Genomic DNA, 23,492 nt, shown 5'->3' on the forward strand with positions numbered 1-23,492 from the left:
CCCTTAGCTTTGCCAGTTAGTGACCTAATTGAATATCTCTTCTAATATTTTTTCTTTTTTTTTACATTCTAGTTTCTGCCCCCGGTCGACAGCCGCTCCAACTCTGGGTTTGTCGGTCTTAAGAATGGAGGAGCCACTTGCTACATGAATGCCGTCTTTCAGCAGCTGTATATGCAGCCAGGTCTTCCTGAGGTCTGGTAATCGTGCACAACCTATATTATGTTATGGAGCTCCCTCTAGTGGTGGCCACAGACAGTTTTATCTTGCAATTGTCAGGAAAGCGGATAGATTAGCACGGACTCTTGGTTCTAAGAATTGAGATGAGGTGACATTTGACATTCTGACCTGTCGGCACTTGATTAACTATGTTAACCCTTTCTGGACCTCTGCCAAACATGTATGGCGGAAGTCCAATATTTAAACGTTGCACCTGCTTAGAAGCCGAGCAGGCACTATAACCTCTGGGTGCCTGCTGTTTTACAAAGTAGGCATCTTGTGCTAATGTCTGATCAATTGTGACCACGGCATTTGAGTCTTCCCAGGACAGCTGCCCTCCCATGGTCCAAATGGCTCCCCTGCACCGAGATCGGGAAACCATTCATTTGCTGTTGTAGCCTGGCGCTTGTTAGAGTCCTTGGTAATGTTCCTATGGAGCTCTACCTGTGCCAGGGCTCCATAGGAACACAATGAAACTCCCATAGGCTGCAATGTTTATTCATTGCAGTCTATGGGAGAAGTGATCAGATAATCACATGTTCAAGTCCCCTAGTGGGACAAAAAAATGTATGAATATAATAATTCAAATCGCCCCCTTTTCCCCATATCAAAAATAGAACATAAAAAATAAAGATCATTGGTATCGCTATGTCCCAGGTCACCTGTACTATTAAAATATAAACATATTTATCCCATACAGTGTAACAGAAGAAATCACAATGGCTGATTCACTATTTTTTCATTGCTTTACCTACCCAAAAAAAGTGAATAAAACGTTATACACACGCATGGCATCAACCTCCCCACTACATTGTATGTAATATAACATGGTGCCATTAGAAAGTATGACTAACCCTCCCGCCCCCCCTTCCCCCTCGGCTATCTAAAAAGGAACAAGCCCTAATACAGCTACAGTACAGACCAAAAGTTTGGACACACCTTCTCATTCAAAGAGTTTTCTTTATTTTCATGACTATGAAAATTGTAGATTCACACCGAAGGCATCAAAACTATGAATTAACAGGTGGCATTATATACATAACAAAAAAGTGTGAAACAACTGAAAATATGTCATATTCTAGGTTCTTCAAAGTAGCCACCTTTTGCTTTGATTACTGCTTTGCACACGCTTGGCATTCTCTTGATGAGCTCCAAGAGGTAGTCACCTGAAATGGTCTTCCAACAGTCTTGAAGGAGTTCCCAGAGATGCTTGGCACTTGTTGGCCCTTTTGCCTTCACTCTGCGGTCCAGCTCACCCCAAACCATCTCGATTGGGTTCAGGTCTGGTGACTGTGGAGGCCAGGTCATCTGGCGCAGCACCCCATCACCCCCCTTCATGGTCAAATAGCCCTTACACAGCCTGGAGGTGTGTTTGGGGTCATTGTCCTGTTGAAAAATAAATGATGGTCCAACTAAACGCAAACCGGATGGAATAGCATGCCGCTGCAAGATGCTGTGGTAGCCATGCTGGTTCAGTATGCCTTTAATTGTGACTAAATCCCCAACAGTGTCACCAGCAAAGCACCCCCACACCATCACACCTCCTCCTTCATGCTTCATGATGGGAACCAGGCATGTAGAGTCCATCTGTTCACCTTTTCTGCGTCGCACAAAGACACGGTGGTTGGAGCCAAAGATCTCAAATTTGGACTCATCAGACCAAAGCACATATTTTTACTGGTCTAATGTCCATTCCTTGTGTTCTTTAGCCCAAACAAGTCTCTTCTGCTTGTTGCCTGTCCTTAGCAGTGGTTTCCTAGCAGATATTCTACCATGAAGGCCTGATTCACACAGTCTCCTCTTAACAGTTGTTCTAGAGATGTGTCTGCTGCTAGAACTCTGTGTGGCATTGACCTGGTCTCTAATCTGAGCTGTTGTTAACCTGCGATTTCTGAGGCTGGTGACTCGGATGAACTTATCCTCCACAGCAGAGGTGACTCTTGGTCTTCCTTTCCTGGGGTGGTCCGCATGTGAGCCAGTTTCTTTGTAGCGCTTGATGGTTTTTGTGACTGCATTTGGGGACACTTTCAAAGTTTTTCCAATTTTTCGGACTGACTGACCTTCATTTCTTAAAGTAATGATGGCCAATCGTTTTTCTTTACTTAGAATTTGTATTATGGCAAGAAAAAAGCAGCTAACAGTCTATTCAGTAGGACTATCAGCTAGTATCCACCTGACTTATCCACAATGCAACTAATGGTCCCAACCCCATTTATAAGGCAAGAAATCCCACTTATTAAACCTGACAGGGCACACCTGCGAAGTGAAGACCATTTCAGGTGACTACCTCTTGAAGCTCATCAAGAGAATGCCAAGAGTGTGCAAAGCAGTAATCAAAGCAAAAGGTGGCTACTTTGAAGAACCCAGAATATGACATATTTTCAGTTGTTTCACACTTTTTTGTTATGTATATAATTCCACATGTGATAATTCATAGTTTTGATGCCTTCAGTGTGAATCTACAATTTTAATAGTCATGAAAATAAAGAAAACTCTTTGAATGAGAAGGTGTGTCCAAACTTTTGGTCTGTACTGTATATAAAATTAAGGTTATGACTTTAGGAAAGCAGAAAGGGGTTACAATACTGTTCTGATGGCTTCCTAATAATCATTGTGCAATGGTCACATAACTGTTAATTGCCCAAGGCTTTGTACATGCGAACAGCTGCTGTGACCTCCCGTATAATCGCATGATCCTGAATATCTGCAGCATTCTAACCTGAGATTTCCTCCTTCTGTCATCCAGGCCTTGCTCTCTATGGAGGATGAGACTGAAAATCCGGACGACAGTGTCTTCTACCAAGTCCAGTCCTTGTTTGGCCATTTAATGGAAAGCAAACTTCAGTACTATGTCCCGGAGAACTTTTGGAAGGTGATTTCTGCATTTAGATCGCTGTATATGTATGAGTATCGTCAGTCCAGTACATTGTATGAGAACCTCTTGGTTCTTCTTATTTGCCTTTTTTTTTTTTTTTTTTTTTAAGGAAAATACTTATTAGTACTATATTTATAGTTCTAGTGCATTATCCTGATATGTGACTTGGAATCTTTAGATCTTCAAGATGTGGAACAAAGAGCTGTATGTCCGAGAGCAGCAGGACGCCTACGAATTCTTCACAAGTCTCATAGATCAGATGGATGAATATCTAAAGGTACTGGACAATTTTCCCATGAACACCAAACGTTGCATCAAATGCGATTCTGAACCCTTAACCCCTTTAAGTGTCTTACATAAAGATTACGGTAATATATTGATATGACCTTATGTTTTGTCTTCCATCTACAGAAAATGGGACGCGATCAGCTCTTTAAGAACACCTTCCAAGGGATCTACTCCGACCAAAAGATCTGTAAGGATTGTCCTCATAGGTGAGTGCTTGGAGCAGACATTAAACACAGGGTGTTGAAAACCCATCCATATCTACTGCACTAGAAATTGCTGAGGATTCGTAGAATCCACATAGCCAATCTGCAGAAACTCTGCCACGTGTAAACACGGCTTTATCCTCGCTGAATGCTGTGTAACTGTGTTTGAATATAAATGTGTGTTTATTACAGATATGAACGAGAGGAAGCATTTATGGCTTTGAATTTAGGGGTCACCTCCTGCCAGAGCCTTGATATTTCCCTTGATCAATTTGTGAGGGGAGAGGTGCTTGAGGGGAGTAATGCATATTACTGTGAAAAGTGCAAGGAAAAGGTGAGTGTGCGAAATACACATTCATTTCAGTTAAATGACATTTATCTGCAGATAAGTTCACCAACTTTTTTTTGTTTGACGTCATCCTGAGTTACAGCCTTCTATTATACTTCAGAGCAGCATTCTATTCTGCTGGTGCAGTCACTGTGTACATACATTACTTATCCTGTACTGATCCTGAGTTACATCCTGTATTATACTCCAGAGCTGCACTCACTATTCTGCTGGTGCAGTCACTGTGTACATACATTACTTATCCTGTACTGATCCTGAGTTATATCCTGTATTATACTCCAGAGCTGCACTCACTATTCTGCTGGTGGAGTCAATGTATACATATATTACATTATTTATCCTGTACTGATCCTGCATTTCATCCTGTGTTATATTCCAGAGCTGCACTCTCAGTTTAGCTCAGAATTGTAGGTTGTCTGTTTTTTCATGCAGCACAAAAGCTTTCTCTGGTGAATTGCATTCTGGTAAATGTCATTTTAAGGTTCCATTCACACGTCCCCAATTTTGTTCCGCCTTTTGCGGAACGGAATTGTGGACCCATTCATTTCTAGGGGGCAGCACAATGTGCTGCCCGGACACGGAATTGCTGACCCGCACTTTCGGGTCCGCAATTCCATTCCTGAAAAAAATAGAATATGTCCTATTCTTGTCCGCAATTGCGGACAAGAATAGGTATATTCTATTAGTGTCGGCAATGTGCGGTCTGCAAAATGCGGAACGCACATTGCCGCTGTCCGTGTTTTGCGGATCCATGGATCCGCAAAACACGTTACGGACATCTGAATGGAACCTAACACTAGAGCTTGTTTTATAGTCTGATATAGTGAAAAATAAGCACCACTGCTGCTTTGGTTTATAGTAATCCTTCTTGCTGATTGTTTCTAACCAGTAGCATAGTGGATGCTGCTTCTTATTCTTTAAAATAAAATGTTTGTCTTTAGCACAAATGAAAGTTTTCTTAATCCACTGTCCAATAAATAAAAATGTAGTTTTAACTCTTGCCACCTGGAATGTAACATGTTGTTTCCTCCAGAGGACGACTGTGAAGAGAACATGCATCAAGTCTCTGCCCAGTGTTCTAGTCATTCATTTGATGAGGTTTGGATTTGACTGGGAAAGTGGACGCTCCATAAAATATGATGAGCAGATCAAGGTGGGTTACTGGTGAGCAAACACAGTTGGGTTTGGTTAAAGTTGAAGGAGGGCGTTGGCTGTACACGTCTGTCTATTGCTTTCTCTAGTTCCCTTGGTTGCTAAACATGGAGCCATACACAGTGTCCGGCATGGCTCGTCAGGACTCCTCCTCAGAAGTGGGAGACAACGGGAGGCACATGGACCCCAGCGGAGGCTCCCCGCGAAAGAAAGTGGCCCCGACCGAGAACTACGAGCTGGTTGGTGTGATTGTGCACAGTGGTCAGGCTCATGCCGGTCACTACTACTCCTTCATTAAAGATCGCAGGTAATTCAAATCAAGACTGTTGTATGATGCAATTACCGCTGCATCCGTGTCTCATTGCTGCTTATGTTCTGGTGCAGGAGCTGCGGGAAAAGCAAGTGGTACAAGTTCAATGACACTGTGGTGGAGGAGTTCGATCTTAACGATGAGACCATTGAGTATGAATGCTTCGGTGGGGAGTACAGACCAAAGGTCTATGACCAGTGTGAGTTACTGGGCCTTTCTAACGAATATCCAAGGGGCAGGAGGTAACGCTTAACTGACCGTTGACCTTTCTTCTGTGCAGCCAACCCATACCCGGATGTGCGCCGGCGCTACTGGAACGCCTACATGCTTTTCTACCAACGTGTGTCCGACCAGAACTCTCCAGTTTTACCAAAGAAGAGCAGAGTCAGCGTTGTGCGCCAGGAGGCCGAGGATCTCACCCTGTGAGTGTTACTCCCCTGCAGACAACATAACTGTGGGTAAAGGGTAAAGTCAGGTTGTCTTCCAGCACTGGGTCCTGACTTCTAATCTTACTAGGGGCAATATATAACAATGTAGTTATTATATAAAGGATGTCCTGCCTTCTAGATCTGCGCCCTCATCACCTGACATTTCACCCCAGTCCTCGCCTCGACCTCACCGGACTAATGACCGCCTCTCTATATTAACCAAGCTGGTGAGAAAGGGGGAGAAGAAAGGTCTTTTTGTGGAGAAGATGCCTCTGAGGATATACCAGGTAGTGAGCTGTGCAGCTTGCTGGGGTGTCTGTTTTGTGGGGTTATCTTGCTTCTTCAATAGAGGAAAACATTATATATGGTCTAAGCCTTCGTCTATGATAAAATCTGAGACTTTCAGCCAATATATTTTGATCCTTTCATTGGTTGCTTAAGGCACATATAGGTGACTAGGAGCAGCACACTATGTGCGGGGTCTGCTCTCCTGAAGGTAGATGCCCAATGGCATAGGTAGGTTTAGAGTAGGACCTGCTGACTGAGACCACCTTGGTGCTGGTAGGCGGGCACAGATGTGTTTTGATCCAAATATATTGGCTGAAAGTCTGTTTTTATCAGATCAGAATGAGGGCTATGGCAATATATAATGTTTGCATCTCTTGTGTAAGTGCATTATTTTCTGTGATTTTTTTTATTTTATTTTATAAATGTATCTATTCACATCCACATGTTAATTTATCATATTGGACAGGATGTTTTGTATCTTTTTCTTTTTTCTTTTCTTTTTTTTTTTTTCTTTCTTTCTTTCTTGTAGAAATGCAAGGTTGGGAGACCTTGCTTGTAGCTGTGTGTTAGATGTCATTGTAGTCTCCGGATGTTGGATTATGTTTGTAAGGCCTCTTTCACATGCGTGACTGATTAGGTCTGGATGCGTTCAGAGTGTGTTCAGGGAAACTCGCACCATTTTGCAAGCAAATTCAGTCAGTTCATTTTTCTCGCCCAGTTTCCTTGGGGGACACAGAAGACCTTTGGTATAGCTCATCTCCATAGGAGGCGTGACACTAAGTGAAAACTGTTAAGCCCCTCCTCCACAGCTATACCCTCAGCCTGGAGAGAGAGGCTGCCAGTTGCCAGTTTTTGCTTAGTGTCCAAGGAGGCAAGACACTCCCTGCTACTGCAGGGCTGTTTTCTCCTTTGTTGTTTTTTAAAAAATTTTGATTTTTACTTTTTTATTTTCTTTTGTTCCAGAATACGGGACAACAGAGACGCACTAGACCTCTCTGTTTCTCCCGGGGTTGAGCTGCGCCAGTGCCGGTATCCGCACTGCTGCCTCCCCCACAGAAGGCAAGGTGGACCAGGGCAGCCCAGCTCCCCTGCATCCCGCCAGCGTAAGGGTCGCCCGCACGCCAAGTCCCTCTTCCAGCGTCCTGCCACTACGGTGCCAGTAGCTGAAGGGGCGACCCTGCTGGAACGGACCGAGGGTGAAGACGGCTGTGGTGAGAGAGTGGCTTCTCCAGCCCTACGACCCCCTCCCCCCCACCCCGGTCTCCTGCTTGACTGACCCCCATACTGGTCTGGCCACCCTAGTTTGTTTTATTAGTTCCCTCTCCTCCCCTCCACTATAGGTGCATCCACTGAGGGGTTATGCTGGCGTCCCTATCATGCCGCCCAGGGAGCTGCCTCTCTCCTTGCAGGGTCCCCCATCCCCCCCCTATCGCCTTACCGGTGCGCAGGCATCCCTCCTTGAGACGGCTCAGGGCCTGGGCCCTCTCCTGACTGCTGCGGCGTAGGGCCCTTGTTTCCGGTCCGCGGGGTGGGCTCCCGCGGCCGGCATGACTGCGGTGTTCAGCGGACCCCGGCCGACCGCAGGTGCTCGGAGAGGCTGTCTTCCGGTCGGTCGGGCGCCGCAGAAAGGTTCTATCCCGGGCTCCTTCTTCCGGGCCCCCTGATTCTCCGGCCCGCGGGGTGGGCTCCCGCGGCCGGTATTGTGCATGCGCCGCTTCGCTCCCTCCAGATCCCGGCCGGTACCTCCGGGCACCGCAAACTTTAGGCCCCGGCTTCGCGGCCTACTAGGCCGCAATATTCCGGCCTCGATTGGAGGGGGCGGGCATTCGCAGGCGCGAATTCTTCCCGCCGGAGGTCCCCCCGCCCCCAGGGGATAGCTGCACCGCCCTCAGGTCCGATCTGTATTAACCTCTTGGACGCTGACGGCTGCCATCTGGAGGAGACCCTGGGATGGCTAGCCTCTCAGTGAGGCTGTGCTCTTATATGGTGGCCCCTTCCTGCCTAAAAGAGGCTGTGTTTTACAATAATAAATAGAAAAAAAAAAAAAAAAAAATTAAAATAAAATAAAAAATATAATAATATTAATAATGAAGTGTGAATATATATCATATATATGAAATATCTGTATTTTATGTTGGCTGCGCAGGATACTGCAGCCTGACCTTAGAGCGCTGGCCGTATGCCTGCCCCTATTCTATAGGTGGCATGTTGCGCTCCGTGGCACTGGCCAGGTATACATGTTTCCCTTTCTAGGCGGACCCTTGCCCTCTCCTGGGGTACGGCGCTGGCCAGGTGCAGGCCGCCTTTTTCTATAGGCAGAATTAGTCGCCCTCTCCAGTCGCGGTGCTGGCCATGTGCATGACCCCCCATTATAGGCGGCATACTGCACTCTCTCTGGCTGCGGGCTGGCCTTGTGCATGACCCCCTTTCTGTAGGTGGAATACTGCCCTTTTACCGCATACGATGCTGACCATGTGCACGACCCCCTTCCATAGGCGGAACGCTGCACTCTCGCTGGATTTGCTACGGCCATATGCGTGACCCCCTTCCATAGGCGGAACGCTGCACTCTCGCTGGATTCGCTACGGCCATATGCATGACCTCCTTCCATAGGCGGAACGCTGCACTCTCGCTGGATTCGCTACGGCCATATGCATGACCTCCTTCCATAGGCGGAACGCTGCACTCTCGCTGGGTTCGCTACGGCCATATGCATGACCTCCTTCCATAGGCGGAACGCTGCACTCTCGCTGGGTTCGCTACGGCCTTATGCATGACCTCCTTCCATAGGCGGAATGCTGCACTCTCGCTGGGTTCGCTACGGCCTTATGCATGACCTCCTTCCATAGGTGGAATGTTGCACTCTCTCTGGCTTCGCTGCTGGTCATACGCATGACCTCCGTCCAAAGGAGGACTGCTGCGCTCTCTCTCTCTGGATTCGCTGCCGGCCATATGCATGACCTCCGTCCATAGGCAGAACGCTGCACTCTCGCTGGATTCGCTGCCGGCCATATGCATGAACCGGCCATGGGCATGACCTCCTTCCATAGGCGGAATGCTGCACTTTCCGGATTCGTTGCCGGCCATACGCATGACCTCCGTCCATAGGCGGAATGCTGCACTCTCTCTGGATTTGCTGCCGGCCATGTGCATGAACTCCTTCCATAGGTGGATTGCTGCACTATCATTGGATTCGCTGCCGGCCATGTGCACGACCCCTTCCTTGGGTGGTGTGCTGCACTCACTGGAATCGCTGCCAGCAATGAGCATGTATCCTTTCCTCAGGCGGCATACGCACAACACCGCTGACTGTGGTTGTTTTCTCGCCAGTGCGTTGCTGGCCATGTGCATGTCCCGCATCCTTGGCGGGGTGCTTGCATTTTTGCTGGATGCGGTGACGGCCGTGTGCATTACCCCGCCCCTTTCTGGGTGGAATACTGCTCTTTCGCCGGATGTGTTGCGGGCCATACACGGCCCTCCTCATCCATGGGCGAAAAATTTGCACCCTCACGTGACCCATGGCTGTCCGTGATATGCTGTGCGGGATTCTTGCATGTTCTCCTTCATTGTGGAGTAGTTGCACTCTCACAGTATTCGGTGTTAGGTGGGTTATTGCGCACTCGCTTAATGGTTGGATAACCCCGTGCATGTCCCCCTTTCACTGGGCGGACCTCCCTCCTGCGTTCCCGCTGGGTACTGTGCGGCCATGTGATTGGTCACCTTCTGGGCAGACTATGGTATGTTCTACTTCTCTGAAGTTGTTACTGGCCTTGGGCATCCCCCCTTTGGGACGGGCCTTTGCATTCTTACCAGCTGCAGTGTTGCCAGATACGTTTCCCCCTTTTCTGGGGGGCCTGCCTGCATTTCCATCGCATGCCATACTGATGTCTTGTGCATAACTCCCTTTCAGGTTGCACTTTGCACTTCCGTTGATACTGTTGGACTCTGTGGCTGATCCCCTTCACTGGGTGTCTATTTTTTTGCGGTGAGCGGTATTTCTGGTGCACTCTGTCCGTTGTTTGGGCCGTGTATGCCTTCTCCTCCCATAGGTGGGTTGGCCTTCTCACTGCTTGCGGGGCTGCTCGTACGTATGCCTCACTTCCTCCTGCGACATTCCCTCTTTTTCTCTTGGGATGTGGTGCTTGTCACGGGCCTTGCGCTCTTCTCTAAAGAGATCATTCTGTCCACCTGTGTAACCCTTGGGTGCTGTCATACAAGCATTAAAAGAATGCCATTGTATTCAAAGGTGTATTCCTTAGATATAGTAGATGGGCTCTACTGCTCTCTACTTCGCCGAGCTGGGTGGTGCTCGTTTCTCTGGTTTGGCCTGTATATTGTGGTCCCGTTGGTCGGCATCCACCATGTCCGTTGGCCTTTCCACCTGGGGAGTGTTCGTGGTTCTTTGATAGGTGCCCTTTCGTTCTCCCGTGCACTCGCTTCCCGGCGCAAGTGGTCACTGGGTCGAGAGTGCCGTTTGCAGTGCCACTCGTTTTCGGCGTTGGCTCTGGCGGGGCTGCTGTTCCCTCGCCTGCTACTGTTTCCTCCTCTTCGGGTGTCGTGCAGTATGAGTCTTTTCTTTTGGCGCCCCCTCCGCGCTTCAGGCTGGTCCGCTACCGGGTTCGGGCCGCTTTTCTCGGGATGGTCACCCAGCTTCTCTTGGGTGCTCGCTTACCCAGGTCCGTAGGACCTCCACCTTGGGTTCTTCAGGGTACTCGCCTTCTGCGTGGCAGTGAACCGGGCGTCTCAGTGAGCGGGGTTCTGCCTTTGAGCTGTCCTATGGCTTCCCTGTTGCCCACTCCTCCTTTCGGTTGGAGGGTGTTATGCCGGCCTCTGTCTCGACTGCCTTTTCTCGCCGGCTCTGCTTGGCTCCCGCTCGGTTCGGCTCGGCTCCCTCCGGTGTGGCTTTTGCCCCGGCCGCGCTTCAGTGGCGGTTCCTTCACTGCCCTCCCATCTGGGGAGAGCTTGGTTGTTCATGTGGATGGTTCTGATGTTCCTCTTGGCCTCGTACTGTCTCCCTTGTTCACTCTGGCTGTAACTTGGGAGGAACCCCCATTCGGTCGAGATTGTCATTAGATCTCCCACACCGGGACTGTAGGACGTCTTCCTGTGGTGGCTACATCGACATGGACTTTAGCCTGTCTTGTCCTGGCGGTTACTGGGCGGACCCTTCGGTTCCTTTCCGTCTGTCCTTCTGCTCCCCCACTCCGGGTGGTTACAGGACAACGTTGCTCGGGGGCCGACGGGACCAGTTTTTGCCGACCGTACTGCCCGTGTTTCGGGTCTGCGCCTGTTCGCATTGGGTTTTCACCCGCTTGCCCAGGCGACTCTTGCGTGCTCGCTAGTGTTCGCTCCTAATGGTTCTGTCTTTCTCCAGTCCGACCTAGATCTGGGACTGGGACTCTGTTGCTTGAAGTGTCAAGTGTCGGCGCTGTCCTTCCCCTTTCAGCGTTCCCCGGCCCTCTGGGCCTGTCAGGACCCTCTTCCATGGAGCGGCTTTGGGGTTCCCTTGTACTGCCCCTGGGTACCGCCCTGGGCATTGCATACTGGGCTCTTGGCACTCCAGTCTTTCCCTTGGAGCCGTTACAGAAGCTCTCTCTACTCCTTCTGTCCTGTACGGTTATGTTTCCGTAGCCGTCGTGTCTCTGGCGGGTGCCTGGGTGGCGGCCCTTCTTGTTCCGGGCCTTCTCTTTCCTCAGGACAGGGCTGTTCTCCATCCCGTCTCTTCCTTCCTTCTGAAGGTGGTGTTTGTCTTTCATTTTGACGAGGCTTTCGTCCTCCCCTTTCCACCCCCGGGAACGGACTCTTCTTCAGATTTGGGAGTTGTTTGGGCCTTGCGGTTTTTACTTGGAGATCTCCGGCTCTTGTCGACGTTGGGTCACTTGGTTTTCTAGGAGGTCCGCGCAACGGGTTGGTGGCCTCCGGGGTGGCTTTCCTCCGCTTTCTCACTGTGGTTATTGCTGTGGTTACCGCACCAAGGGCAGGGTTCTGCTTTTGGTGTCTCCGTTCATTTCACCAGAGTTGTCGGTGCCTCCTGGGCCGGAGGCATTTGGCTTCGGCCATGCGTCTGTGCGAGGCGGTCACTGGTCTGCCTTACAGCGTTCTACAGGGTGCCTACTCTGGCTTCGGCAGGTGCTGCCTTGGGCCGCCTGGTCTGCGGGCGGCGGTTTCTTGATGCCTTCGGGTGCTTCGCCTTGGTGCTGTGGTCCCTCCCCCTTTTGGACTGCTTTTGAACGTCCCAAGGTCTTCTGTGTCCCCCAAGGAAACTGGGCGAGAAAACGAGATTTTTGTATAACTTACCAGTAAAATCTCTTTCTCGCTCTTTCCTTGGGGGACACAGCACCCACCCATTCTTTGTTTTTCTCTACACGGTTTCCGAGTTGTTTTACCCGTTGGGTAGTTGGCTTGTTGGTTCCACTTTTGGACTTTGCCTTTTTTCACTACTTGGACACGCAACTGGCAGCCTCTCTCTCCAGGCTGAGGGTATAGCTGTGGAGGAGGGGCTTAACAGTTTTCACTTAGTGTCACGCCTCCTAGGGAGATGAGCTATACCAAAGGTCTTCTGTGTCCCCCAAGGAAAGAGCGAGAAAGAGATTTTACTGGTAAGTTATACAAAAATCTCGTTTTTTCTGCGCGGGTGCAATGTGTTTTGATGCGTTTTTCACGCACGTGATAAAAAAACTGAAGGTTTCCAAACAACATCTCTTAGCAACCATCAGTGAAAAACGCATCGCATCCGCACTTGCTTGCGGATGCAATGCATTTTTCATTGAAGCCCTATTCACTTCTATGGGGCCAGGTCTGCGTGAAAAACGCTGAATATAGAACATGCTGCATTTTTCACGCAACACAGAACTGATGCGTGAAATAAAACGCTCATGTACACAGACCCATTGAAATTAATAGGTCTGGAGTCAGTGCGGGTGCTATGCGTTCACGTCCCGCATTGCACCCGCACGGAAAAATCTCTTGTGTGAAAGGGGCCTAAAATTAACTTTTCTGTTTCTTTTACAGATGGTAAGAGATGAAAATCTGAAGTTTATGAAGAACCGAGACATTTACAACAGCGACTATTTCAGTTTTGTGCTCTCCCTGGCGTCTGTAAATGCTGTAAGTAGCTCATGATGTGTTTTTACGAGGACTTATGAAATCTTGTACTCACACTCACCAGCAGGTGGCATACTTCATTATTGCTTCTCTGTTCCTACAGACAAAGTTGAAGCATCCAAACTACTCCTCAATGGCTAAAGTGAGTGCACAGCTGGCCATCCAATTCCTCTTCCATACCTATCTGCGGACAAAAAGGAAACTCCGGTAAGGATCCAGACTCCCCCTGTCATGTTATGAAATCACTTTTCAATTTGTATCATGCAGTATCCTGTGTGATTTGGTTGCAGGGTAGACACCGAGGAATGGATTGCAACCATCGAGGCCTTGGTTTCGAAGAGCTGTGAAGCCTGCCAGTGGCTTGTGGAATATTTTGTCGGATCAGAAGGCAGGGAACTCGTTAAGTAAGTCTGAAGTTAATCCTCACCTTTTAGTCATCCTATTATTTTTAAGTAAAAAGTGCTGATTAAATTCTTAATTTATCGTTATGGTGTCTGGAACTTTGCTCTTTTGTCACAAAGCTCCAAAACTCCTGCATAGACAGAGGTATAAGTTAAAATTCTGTCTACCTGCAGCCACCATTAAGGGGAGCTCACAGTCATGTGTAGTTTAACAGTATTCTATGAGCTCCTTCTAGTGGTGGCTACAGGGAGACAGCACATTACACATGAATATATGTATATGTCTAATAAGTATTTTATTTACCCCTGATGTCCACGTTATCCCACACAGGGTATTTCTGCTGGAGTGCAGTGTCCGAGAGGTCAGATGCGCTGTGGCCACTATTCTGGAAAAGACACTAGATGGCGCTTTACTTCACAAAGATAAGGTAATGAGTGTTGTAATATGCACTCCTAAGGGTACTAGAGACCCTAAACTCCTATTTCATGTCTGCATTTGGTGATGCAGGTTAATGGAGTCCATCTGCTGATAGAGATGCTGCTCAGTCTGCTGGACAAGGATGTGCCCGAGAACTGCAAGAACTGCGCTCAGTACTTCTTCCTCTTCAACAACTTTGTACAAAAGGTAAATTTTAAACTTCATGACATGCTCAGATCCACAAGATGTGCAAAAATATACAGTTTTTACGTATTCAGTTTGGATTATGTCCGGTTATGGGAGTGTCTAGAAATCCATCTATGTCTGATCGTCATTTGACTGCTGGGATCCCCAGAATGCTTAAAGGGAATGTGTCATCAGAAAATGACCTGTTTAAATCACTTTTTTATGTTTAATATATTTGTAAATACTTTTTGATATTTTTGTTTTTCCACTTTTTATATTTAAACTAAAACCACAAATCCTGCAGTTTTCACACCCGCCACTATGTCTAATAATTGCCACCACTTCTTGGTTTGTACTGATTACTTTACTGCAGTTAACTCATTCTAATCCAGCCTGTAATGATCCACCATTCACAGTAGGTGATTGTGAAATCCTATCTACCATATTCTTTCCTTGTACAATGACCTCCACACAGCATGCCTAGAAAACTCTCCTATAGAAGTAAAAAAGATCCCCTCCTGACCATTGGATCTATGGCCCATGTGGCCCATGCTTTCTAAATGCTGTTAAGAACAGCACAGGCAAGAAGGCCGCCCCCATAATTATATTCAGGAAATAAATACAAAATGTAAAATTGGAAAATAAAAACAGATTAGGAAAAAAAGCAGATCTGGTTTTAACTTTTCCTTTAAATAAGGTGGCTCCGGAGCTCGGAAAGTGAAGTGCCCGTTGTAGTCAATGAATGACCTTGCAGTCTCGGAAGAGAGCGGCGCCAACAGCAGTCATCAGTGGGACATTGATCATCTGTCAGGAGACCCCCTGTAAATCTGTACATTGTAATAGGAGTAATAGTCTAATCTGTAATTCTCCCCCAACAGCAGGGAGTGCGAGCTGTGGAGCTACTACTAAAGTACTCAGCTCTGCGACATTTCATCAGCTTCCTGCTCGGGCCCAATCGGAAGAACAACCAGGTAACCAAATGTTGTATTTCTTCATACAGAGGCTCTATACATTGTCCCACTCACTCCATGTGTATTCTCAGTAATATAACTAACTATTTTTCTATCACTGTGCTCCTGGAACAAATTATTGTTAACGTGTATTCACAGAATCGCCGCTGGAGCCCGGCACAAGCTCGAGAGTTTGGCTACTTGCACAATACAATTTCACTGCTAGTCCTATATTCTGACATTTCCCCCCATCGGACCGTAGGTAATAAATGCTCATGTTTTTAGCACAATTTTAGTTTATATTTTAATATAATCTACATAAGGATATATTACTTATCCTCTACTGATCCTGTTACATCCTGTATTATACCCCAGAGCTGCACTCACTATTCTGCTGGTGCAGTCACTTTGTACATACATTACATTACTTATCCTGTATTGATCCCGAGTTGCATCCTGTATTATACTCCAGAGCTGCACTCACTATTCTGCTGGTGGAGTCACTTTGTACATACATGAGCTTTATTCAAAATGATGCTGCCAGTTATTGGAAACAGTCGCCCAGCCACCCTAACAGCTGAGCTCCTGTAATTCAGTGGTGTGGAACATCAGAGCTAGCTTTGTGTGAGCATTAAGCACAGAAGGGAGTACTTGGGAGATTTCACTTCTGGGGTCTGCTGAAATAAAGATGCAGCTCTGAGGTATAATACAGGCTGTGACTCTGTAGTAAACCTCACTTCTCTATAACCACACTGTGACCTTCTGATTGCTTTAGCTCCTAGTGCTTCCAAGCCTCAACCTCTGGCCAGTACACGTGGTCCTCTACTGCCGCTCCATTCAGAGGTGGAAACACTTATGTTCATGCAGGATGGCAAGCAGTACTTGCTGGAGGTGGGTAGCTGCATGTGCATGTATGTTGGGGGTTTGTGTGTTTTGGGGTTCACTCATCAGCCCCAGCATCCTCTTGCAGGTGATGTTTGCGATGCGGGAGCTGCCCGGGTCCCTCTCCGTTCTCATTGAGATGCTGGGTTATTGCTGCTTTTGCAACGAGCGGTTCTCCCTCACTGCTCTGAACTTCATTAAGGTAAGTGACGCTGCCCTGGTGGCATTGCCTAAGCACGCGTCCTGCAGCTCAGAGCATGGAAAACCCGGAGGCACAGCAGCCGGTTACTGGAGCTTTCTGAGATGAAAGACCTCACAGCAGAGCAGCACAAGAGTCCTGGGCGGCTCCATACTATGGACCTAGGAGACTCTGTGTGCTGCCATCATCTAATAATACGATTTTGTCACTCCTTTCCTCCAGAACCAGCTGGAATCAGCCCCCCCTCATGAGCTGAAGAACATGTTCACCCTCCTGCATGAGATCCTGGTACGTATCTGCTGTGGGAAGTATGACCTCCCAAACCTTTGTAGATTATCATGAGACTCCCTGACATTTTCCTGGTTTCTCCCCTTAAGGTGATTGAAGATTCCATCCAGCTGCAGAGGCTGAAGTTTGCCTTTGAGTCTGATGGCTTGCTGGGTGAGTCTCCCTATCCCTTAGTAACATCTAGACCAGCGTTCAGCAACATTACAGCTGTTGAGAAACTACAACTCCTAGTGTGTTCTTGGAACTCCCTTAGTGGATCGTGTAGTTGTAGTTTAACAACATCTGGAGGTCAGCGACCCCTGATTGAGCATCAGTGTCATTTTGTGGGCTGGACTTGGGGATGCTAGGGGTGATGCTTTTAAGCAGGGGCCATTAGGCATCTGGACTCTTGGCTTTTTCAAGCCATAAAATGTTGGGTGTAAAGGACTTCTATGGTTCCCTTCAGGTTTGTATTTACTCCTCTGTTACTTCCCTTTCCTCAGCATTAATGCATCACAGCAATCACATAGACAGCAGCCGCTGCTACCAGTGCGTGAAGTTCCTCGTCACACTGGCCCAGAAGTAAGTCTGGATACTTTGTATGGATTGTAAGCTCTTTGAGTCAGACATCCCTTCCTCAAGTCGTGTTTAGGTGTGCATTGCACGAATTGTGGGAGAAATCAGGCTTAAAGGGGTTTTCCCTTAAAAAGGACATATCTCCTACCTACAAAATATGGGGATTAGTGTGTGATCTGCGGGGTCTAACCACTGGGGCATGAGAACGGAGCCCCGTGTTTCCCTGTTTGAATGCAGCAGTGATTGCACATGTCCACTGCTGCTCTATGAGACTGCCAGAGAGAAAATACCCCACTCCAGCTGTAGACATCTGTAATACAGAGGCAATAATGTTCCCTTAAAGGAGACATGCACCCCAAACCGAAACAGCCCCATCCATGAGATTACTGAGGTGCCTTCTCCATTCTGACCATTGACAACAAGTACTAGGAATAGAGTTTTCAGTCTTAATACTGGATTGCTTTTCTTCCACCAGTTTTAGGTGATCAGGTTTTATATGATCAAGGGGATCTCCTGCAGGGGAAATGTGTAAGGCAAAAGGTTTGCTGGGTCCTTCAGAGCAGGGGTCCATCTCTGCAAGTCTCACAGTGCCCCCCTTTCAATCTGTTATTCTATAAGCCCTAATGTAGCACAGAAAGATGTGCACTATAAAGGCGAAGCCCATCCATTAGTACTTACCTGTTTTTGGTGACAGGTGCGCCGCTGCTAAGGAATATTTCAAAGAAAACTCTCAGCACTGGAGCTGGGCCGTGCAGTGGTTACAGAAGAAGGTGAGTAGCTATCCCCCCCCCTTGTCTGTAAATGAGCCCCTTGCTGAAAAGATGAGAGACCAGTAGGGATGAGTGAATTTCAGATTTTGAAATTAGTTTTCGCTTCGGGTTGTTGTATAATGTGAATTGCGTTATGGATTCTGTTACCACAGACCATAACGCAATTCCTTTAGAGGCATTCCGTCATAATAGAAGTCTATGGCCTACATAACGGATCCGTCCAGTTTCAGTTATGCTGGAGTCCTTTCCTGCATAATGGAAACCAGAGGATCTGTTATGCAGGCCATAAACTTCTATTATGAAGGAATGAATAACGGAATACCTCTAAAGGAATTGCGTTATGGTCCGTGGTAACAGAATCCAGAACGCAATTCACATTATACAACAACCCGAACCGAAAACGAATTTCAAAATAAAAAAATCTGCTCATCCTTAGACACCAAATATTTGTAGTCTAGACATTTTAATGGTGTGGAGACATTGTAACAAGCGATCAGGACAGTGCTGTGTTTAGCTCAGAGGATTGTCTAGACTGGATACAATAGTATCAACCCCCCAGCTGCGTGAGCAGGACAGTTGTGGACTGCCTCCTTTCACTGACCGCATGCAGATATCTTAAAATTTATAAAAAAATACTTAGTCTATGAAAAATTTGCTGTGTTTTCTCTGGTCAGATGTCTGAGCACTGCTGGGCTCCACAGAGCAACGTGTCCAACGAGACGTCAACCGCCAAAACCTTCCAGCGGACGATCTCTGCACAGGTAGCGGGCGGGGATCAGATGGAAGGGGGGGGGGGGATGGATTGGGTCACGTTGTCTGTGTACAATATCACCACTAACGGCTGTTTTCCCCCAGGACACCTTGGCCTATGCCACTGCCCTGCTGAACGAGAAGGACCAGTCTGGAAGCAGCAATGGCTCGGAGAGCAGTCCAGCCAATGAGAATGGAGACAGGAGTATGCAGCAGGTGCGCAGCTCATGTCTCGCTCTGTGATTGTTCGAATGCATGGATAACGGGAGATTTGTCAGTGCAATCGACTCTAGTTTAACCCCTTACTGCATCTTTGATGCAGAAATAAGATTAACAGTTTCCAAATAGAGAGATGAAAAATCCAAAAATGTTTCCATTCTGATGGTTCTTAAGAGGTTAATAACGTCATTGCATTAAAAAAGTATGGCGTCATATTAATGAAGGTTGCACAATTACCAGGTATTGGTCATGTGCCCTGACAGTCCAGGCGCAGGGTTAACAAGTGCCCCAGTTAATGTCTCCTCATAGGGGCAACTAGAGAAGGACAAAATAGTTTTCTGATTTATTTCTATTTTTTTTAAGGGCCCCGACTCTCCAATGATCCTTGGAGACCCAAAAAGTGACCTTGAGGACGTCGATCCTTGAATCCAGGTACAATCGATGAGGAGATTCTCGCCACGCTGTGAAAACCGATGCACTTTGAAGACCACAAGGGGCTCATCTTGACATTTTCCTCCTGGAGCTGGCGGGTCACTGAGCGGCTGGACTCCAACCACAGCAAACACACCGCCAAGGTCATTTCTGGAACTGTCGCAACAAGGAGAACTTTAATTGTATTGCTGCAAAAACAACGGATACAAAATATTTTTCTCAGAATTTTATTGTAAAAAAAAAGAGAAAGTGAAAACCCGGCTGAACTTTTTTTTTTTCATTTTTTTCGTGAGCATTAAAGGAGTGAATGTAGAATTGTTGCTTTTTCTGTAATGCTGCGGAGAATTCCTTTTTTCTTTTTTTTTGGGTTTTATACAAAGTGTAAGAAAAACCTTCCAGATGCGTCCGGCGACTTTTTAACCTTTCAATATTAGGAATATGAAAATGATGTATAAATACGTGGAAGAGACTAAAACTTGTACAAATTTAGTTTGGAATCAATCTTTTAAAGAAACAAAATGAAATCGAAACTTTGTATTTAATGTCTCCTATAATTTATATAGTGCCATAGGAAGAGACGTGTGGGCGATTGTCTCGTGTCATTTAAAGTGGAACTGGCGCTTTATTCACAGTGGAGGTCACCAATCAAAAGCCGGAGATGCACTTGTGGGAGGGGTCATGAAATCTTGCAGTGTAACAAAAAATTTATGGATTTAAAGGGAACCCGTGACGTTAAACATGATGTTTGAGCTGCAGGAGGAGCTGAGAAGGCTGATGTATAGTTTTATGGGAAAATATTCAGTAAAACTTGTAATTTCTTTTCTTGCTCATTCTGGGCTTTGAAGTCCAGGAGGCGGTCCTGTCAGTGATTGACAGCCTTTCCTCTATGACTGTGTATGCAGAGAGAGCTGTCAATCACCCATAGGACCGCCTCCTGTACTTCAAAGCCCAAAAAGAGCAGGAATTTAAATGAATAAATGAAAAGTTTTACTACATTTTTTTCCCATAAAACTATACATCAGTCTGTTCAGCTCCTCCTGCTCTATAACAGTATTCAATGTGACAGGTTCCCTTTAAAGGGCCAGCTCAGACAAACGTCATCTTGTGATGTGTTGTAGATGAAGAGGATCTGATTGATAGTCAACAGTTTGGATCACCACTGAGAGGCACTCTGTAGAGTTTCCAATCTGCATCATTCAGTTTTACTAGAAATCTCTGAATTTAATAATCGTTTTGAAAATCAGTCGTGGTTCAGACTCGTGGACTGATAATTTCCCCTTTAGGAGATGGACTGGGCCGCTATACGGCACCATCACCTGCTGACACTTGGGTGTGACTAGTGTAATTCTGTAGCCCAAGCCAGTTCTTGAGGTATAAGGTGTACTGTGCCTTATGCCTCATCTAAATCATCCCAGATTGCTGCATACAAATACCTCCATTGAGTATAGCACCAGAAACACGGGGGGGGAAATTCTAAAAGTCCTGGAGTTTGGTTAAAATGCATCCTGTAAGAGACGTGAATTTCTGTACGTTTCACATGCTCATTGTATAGATCACCAGATATTTTAATTTTTCAGTTTTTTTCTTTGTACATTTTTTTATGAGTTTTGCCTCAATCATGGAAACCTTGTGGGCAGTGTGCTTTGTATATTATCCACCTGTGTCACCAGCTGACTGCTACAAGGGCTTTATTCTGCAGGGGGCAGAGAACGCTGGTAGTCTTACTCCAGGTCCCTTGGACACAGCAGTTTGTGACCTTGTGTTATATTGCCACAGGTGCCCGTTTTTTAAAAAGTGCTTTCCTTTTTATTTTTTCCTGAAAATAAAGAATTTGCAAAAAAAATGAAGAATTTGCATCAAAATGTTTCGAAATTCTGTCCCCTTCACCACCACAGAACAGATCCACACTTTACATTCTGTTCTCCATTCGCCCTGTTATCTAAGTATAGCGCACGGTCCAAGCATCTAATGCTTTTTTTGTTTCTACAGAGGATATTAATTATAACAAAGTCAATGCAGCAACTTCATTATTGTCAGCCACAGGACAAGGAACGGTCGCCATCTAGGCCCCACCTGTCATCCCTGCATGTATGTCTCATTGGCGCTGGTTATGCGGTAAAGGTTGTCACCTGTGCGCCTTTGAGAAGGCAAAGCTAACCGCAAACCAGACTCCTCTGCACATAGACATAGGTAAGTGTTACACCTAAAGAACGGCAATATTGGGACAACAGCTACTGATTGCAACAAAGTTGTAGTGGACAGTAACGTTGTTGCAACTTTTTCAATGGGCCGTTTGAGACTACTGTGCCAACTGCGGGAAAACGCACTGCATGTGGCAGCGTGATTTCCCAGACTGGACACTTCTGTGACAGAACCGCACGGCCTTATAATGCTGTGTCCCCCTGACCAACCGCCATTGTAATGATTTGTATATGTAGAATGGTGTCTGTACAAATCATTACAGCAGAGACACGCAGCATTAAAAATAGGGATAAGCGAATAGACTTTGGATGAAACAGCCAAAGTCGATTCGCATAAAACTTTGTTCCAATACTGTACGGAGCGAGCGCTCTGTACAGTATTAGAATGTATTGGCTCCAATGAGCTGAAGTTATTGCTTCGAAGTCTCGTGAGACTTCAGGTTATAAATTCTTAAATTAATTTGTACTGTAAAAATAAACATTTCCCGAACTCAGATTCAGTTCCAAGGTACCACTTGGTACCGAATCCGGGAATTTTTTATTTTATTTTTTTAACACAAAATTAATTTATGAAGTTATTACACGAAGTCTCGCGAGACTTTGCAAAGCAATAACTTTGGCTCATTGGAGCCAATACATTCTAATACTGTACAGAGCTTCTGCTCCATACAGTATTGGAACAAAGTTTTTTTTCAAATCGACTTTGGCTGTTTCATCCGAAGTCTATTCGCTCATCCCTAATTATAAATCATAAGGCCGTGCAGTCCTGTCACAGGAGCAGCGTTCACGCTTCCACATGGAGTGTGTTTCACGTAGTGAACACGCTAGTCTGAAATTTAGGCTTAGGCCGACTGCACTTGTTATAGAGTACTTGCATTTTTTTCTGCACATGGTGAGTTTTGGTGTGGATTTCACCCATTTCAATGAAAGGGTGACATCTGGGATAAAAGCGCATTAAATCTGCACGTAACGCACAGACTGCAAGACAGCCCGGGCCTGTGTGCAGGTAGCCTTAGAGTACGATCAGAGAAGGTGGCGCGTATACTCCTGTCCATGGGCTGTGACTGGTAATTACTTGAAGGAGGTGGAGTTGCGATACCAGGCACCGCTTCTGGCCAGGAGTGGCGGTGTTTCTATAAAAAAAAAAAAAAATTTGCCTCATATCATAATCCCTTTTAAAGCATAAATCAGGGAATGACTCAAGTAGTCATTCCATAATGTACTATTAATATAATATATTCCATGATATTTAAGGGGATGTCAGTTTTCTGATTACATTCTGAAATGCCATATACTGAAGTGAGAAGGCGTGTGAAATGCTTATACGGCGCATATCTTACTCCAGCATGGCCATCGAAGCCCCCTGCAAGCAGACTGCTGTGCCCAAGATGGCAGCGGTCACATGATTTACCCATGTGACTGCCTTCTTGAGTGCATCCTTTAATTCAGTGCCGGTATGCTCTCATACAGCACCTGTGGGGGTGTAAGGGTAAGTAATGGGCTGCCATGGGGGGGGAATTGTCACTTGAGCAATTTCCTAAAAGGTTCCTGCAACTTAGAATTACCTGATTGTGTAACTTATTTAAGCAACTACAAGACATGGAACGGCTACTTTAAGTTGCTGCATTGACATCTGTACCTTTTTTATACTATATGTTTCCAGATTTGTGGGACTTCATAGAACGCTATCCATATTTCAGCTTTTAGATTATTGCTTGGACATAACTGGAAATTGTCAGACCCCTGGCAGTATCCTTGTGCAAAGGGAACTCCAGGTTCAGGGGTGTCTGATGTGAACGGGGGCCGGACAGGCGTGTTTATGTTTTGTGCCAATTGATTTTTATTAATTGTGTTGTATATTTTATTTTTTGATTTGTTGCACTGATATTTTAATTTTAAGATCTTTTCCCAATAAATGCACCATATTCTACAATGCTCCCGTCCTCGCCTAGGTGTGGTCTGCTTTATTCAGTTCGTCCAAGTCCCTGATTGCATGGTCTAGACTGATCTGGGCCTTTAAGAGAGCAC

At 46.4% G+C, this 23,492-nt stretch overlaps 1 protein-coding gene across 4 annotated transcripts in view; it reads left to right on the forward strand.

Annotated features, from left to right (window-relative positions):
- USP24 (ubiquitin specific peptidase 24) overlaps nucleotides 1-19,789 on the forward strand; it is a 78,541-nt gene extending 58,752 nt beyond the window's left edge. For 3 of the 4 annotated variants that reach the window (XM_044302242.1, XM_044302239.1, XM_044302240.1), the window contains exons 42-67: nucleotides 73-192; nucleotides 2,963-3,088; nucleotides 3,270-3,368; nucleotides 3,503-3,585; nucleotides 3,775-3,916; nucleotides 4,965-5,084; nucleotides 5,173-5,390; nucleotides 5,468-5,592; nucleotides 5,674-5,815; nucleotides 5,961-6,108; nucleotides 13,121-13,216; nucleotides 13,317-13,420; nucleotides 13,504-13,617; nucleotides 13,946-14,042; nucleotides 14,123-14,239; nucleotides 15,097-15,189; nucleotides 15,328-15,430; nucleotides 15,944-16,059; nucleotides 16,139-16,252; nucleotides 16,472-16,537; nucleotides 16,627-16,690; nucleotides 17,020-17,098; nucleotides 17,787-17,862; nucleotides 18,537-18,623; nucleotides 18,718-18,828; nucleotides 19,195-19,789. In XM_044302242.1, the coding sequence (XP_044158177.1) occupies nucleotides 73-192; nucleotides 2,963-3,088; nucleotides 3,270-3,368; nucleotides 3,503-3,585; nucleotides 3,775-3,916; nucleotides 4,965-5,084; nucleotides 5,173-5,390; nucleotides 5,468-5,592; nucleotides 5,674-5,815; nucleotides 5,961-6,108; nucleotides 13,121-13,216; nucleotides 13,317-13,420; nucleotides 13,504-13,617; nucleotides 13,946-14,042; nucleotides 14,123-14,239; nucleotides 15,097-15,189; nucleotides 15,328-15,430; nucleotides 15,944-16,059; nucleotides 16,139-16,252; nucleotides 16,472-16,537; nucleotides 16,627-16,690; nucleotides 17,020-17,098; nucleotides 17,787-17,862; nucleotides 18,537-18,623; nucleotides 18,718-18,828; nucleotides 19,195-19,257 (2,823 nt within the window). In that variant the 3' untranslated portion in view covers nucleotides 19,258-19,789. The other variant, XM_044302243.1, reaches the window with a different exon arrangement.
- The last annotated feature ends 3,703 nt before the right edge of the window (nucleotides 19,790-23,492 follow it).

Source organism: Bufo gargarizans, chromosome 7, assembly GCF_014858855.1.
Source record: "Bufo gargarizans isolate SCDJY-AF-19 chromosome 7, ASM1485885v1, whole genome shotgun sequence".
NCBI classification, from domain to species: Eukaryota; Metazoa; Chordata; class Amphibia; order Anura; family Bufonidae; genus Bufo; species Bufo gargarizans.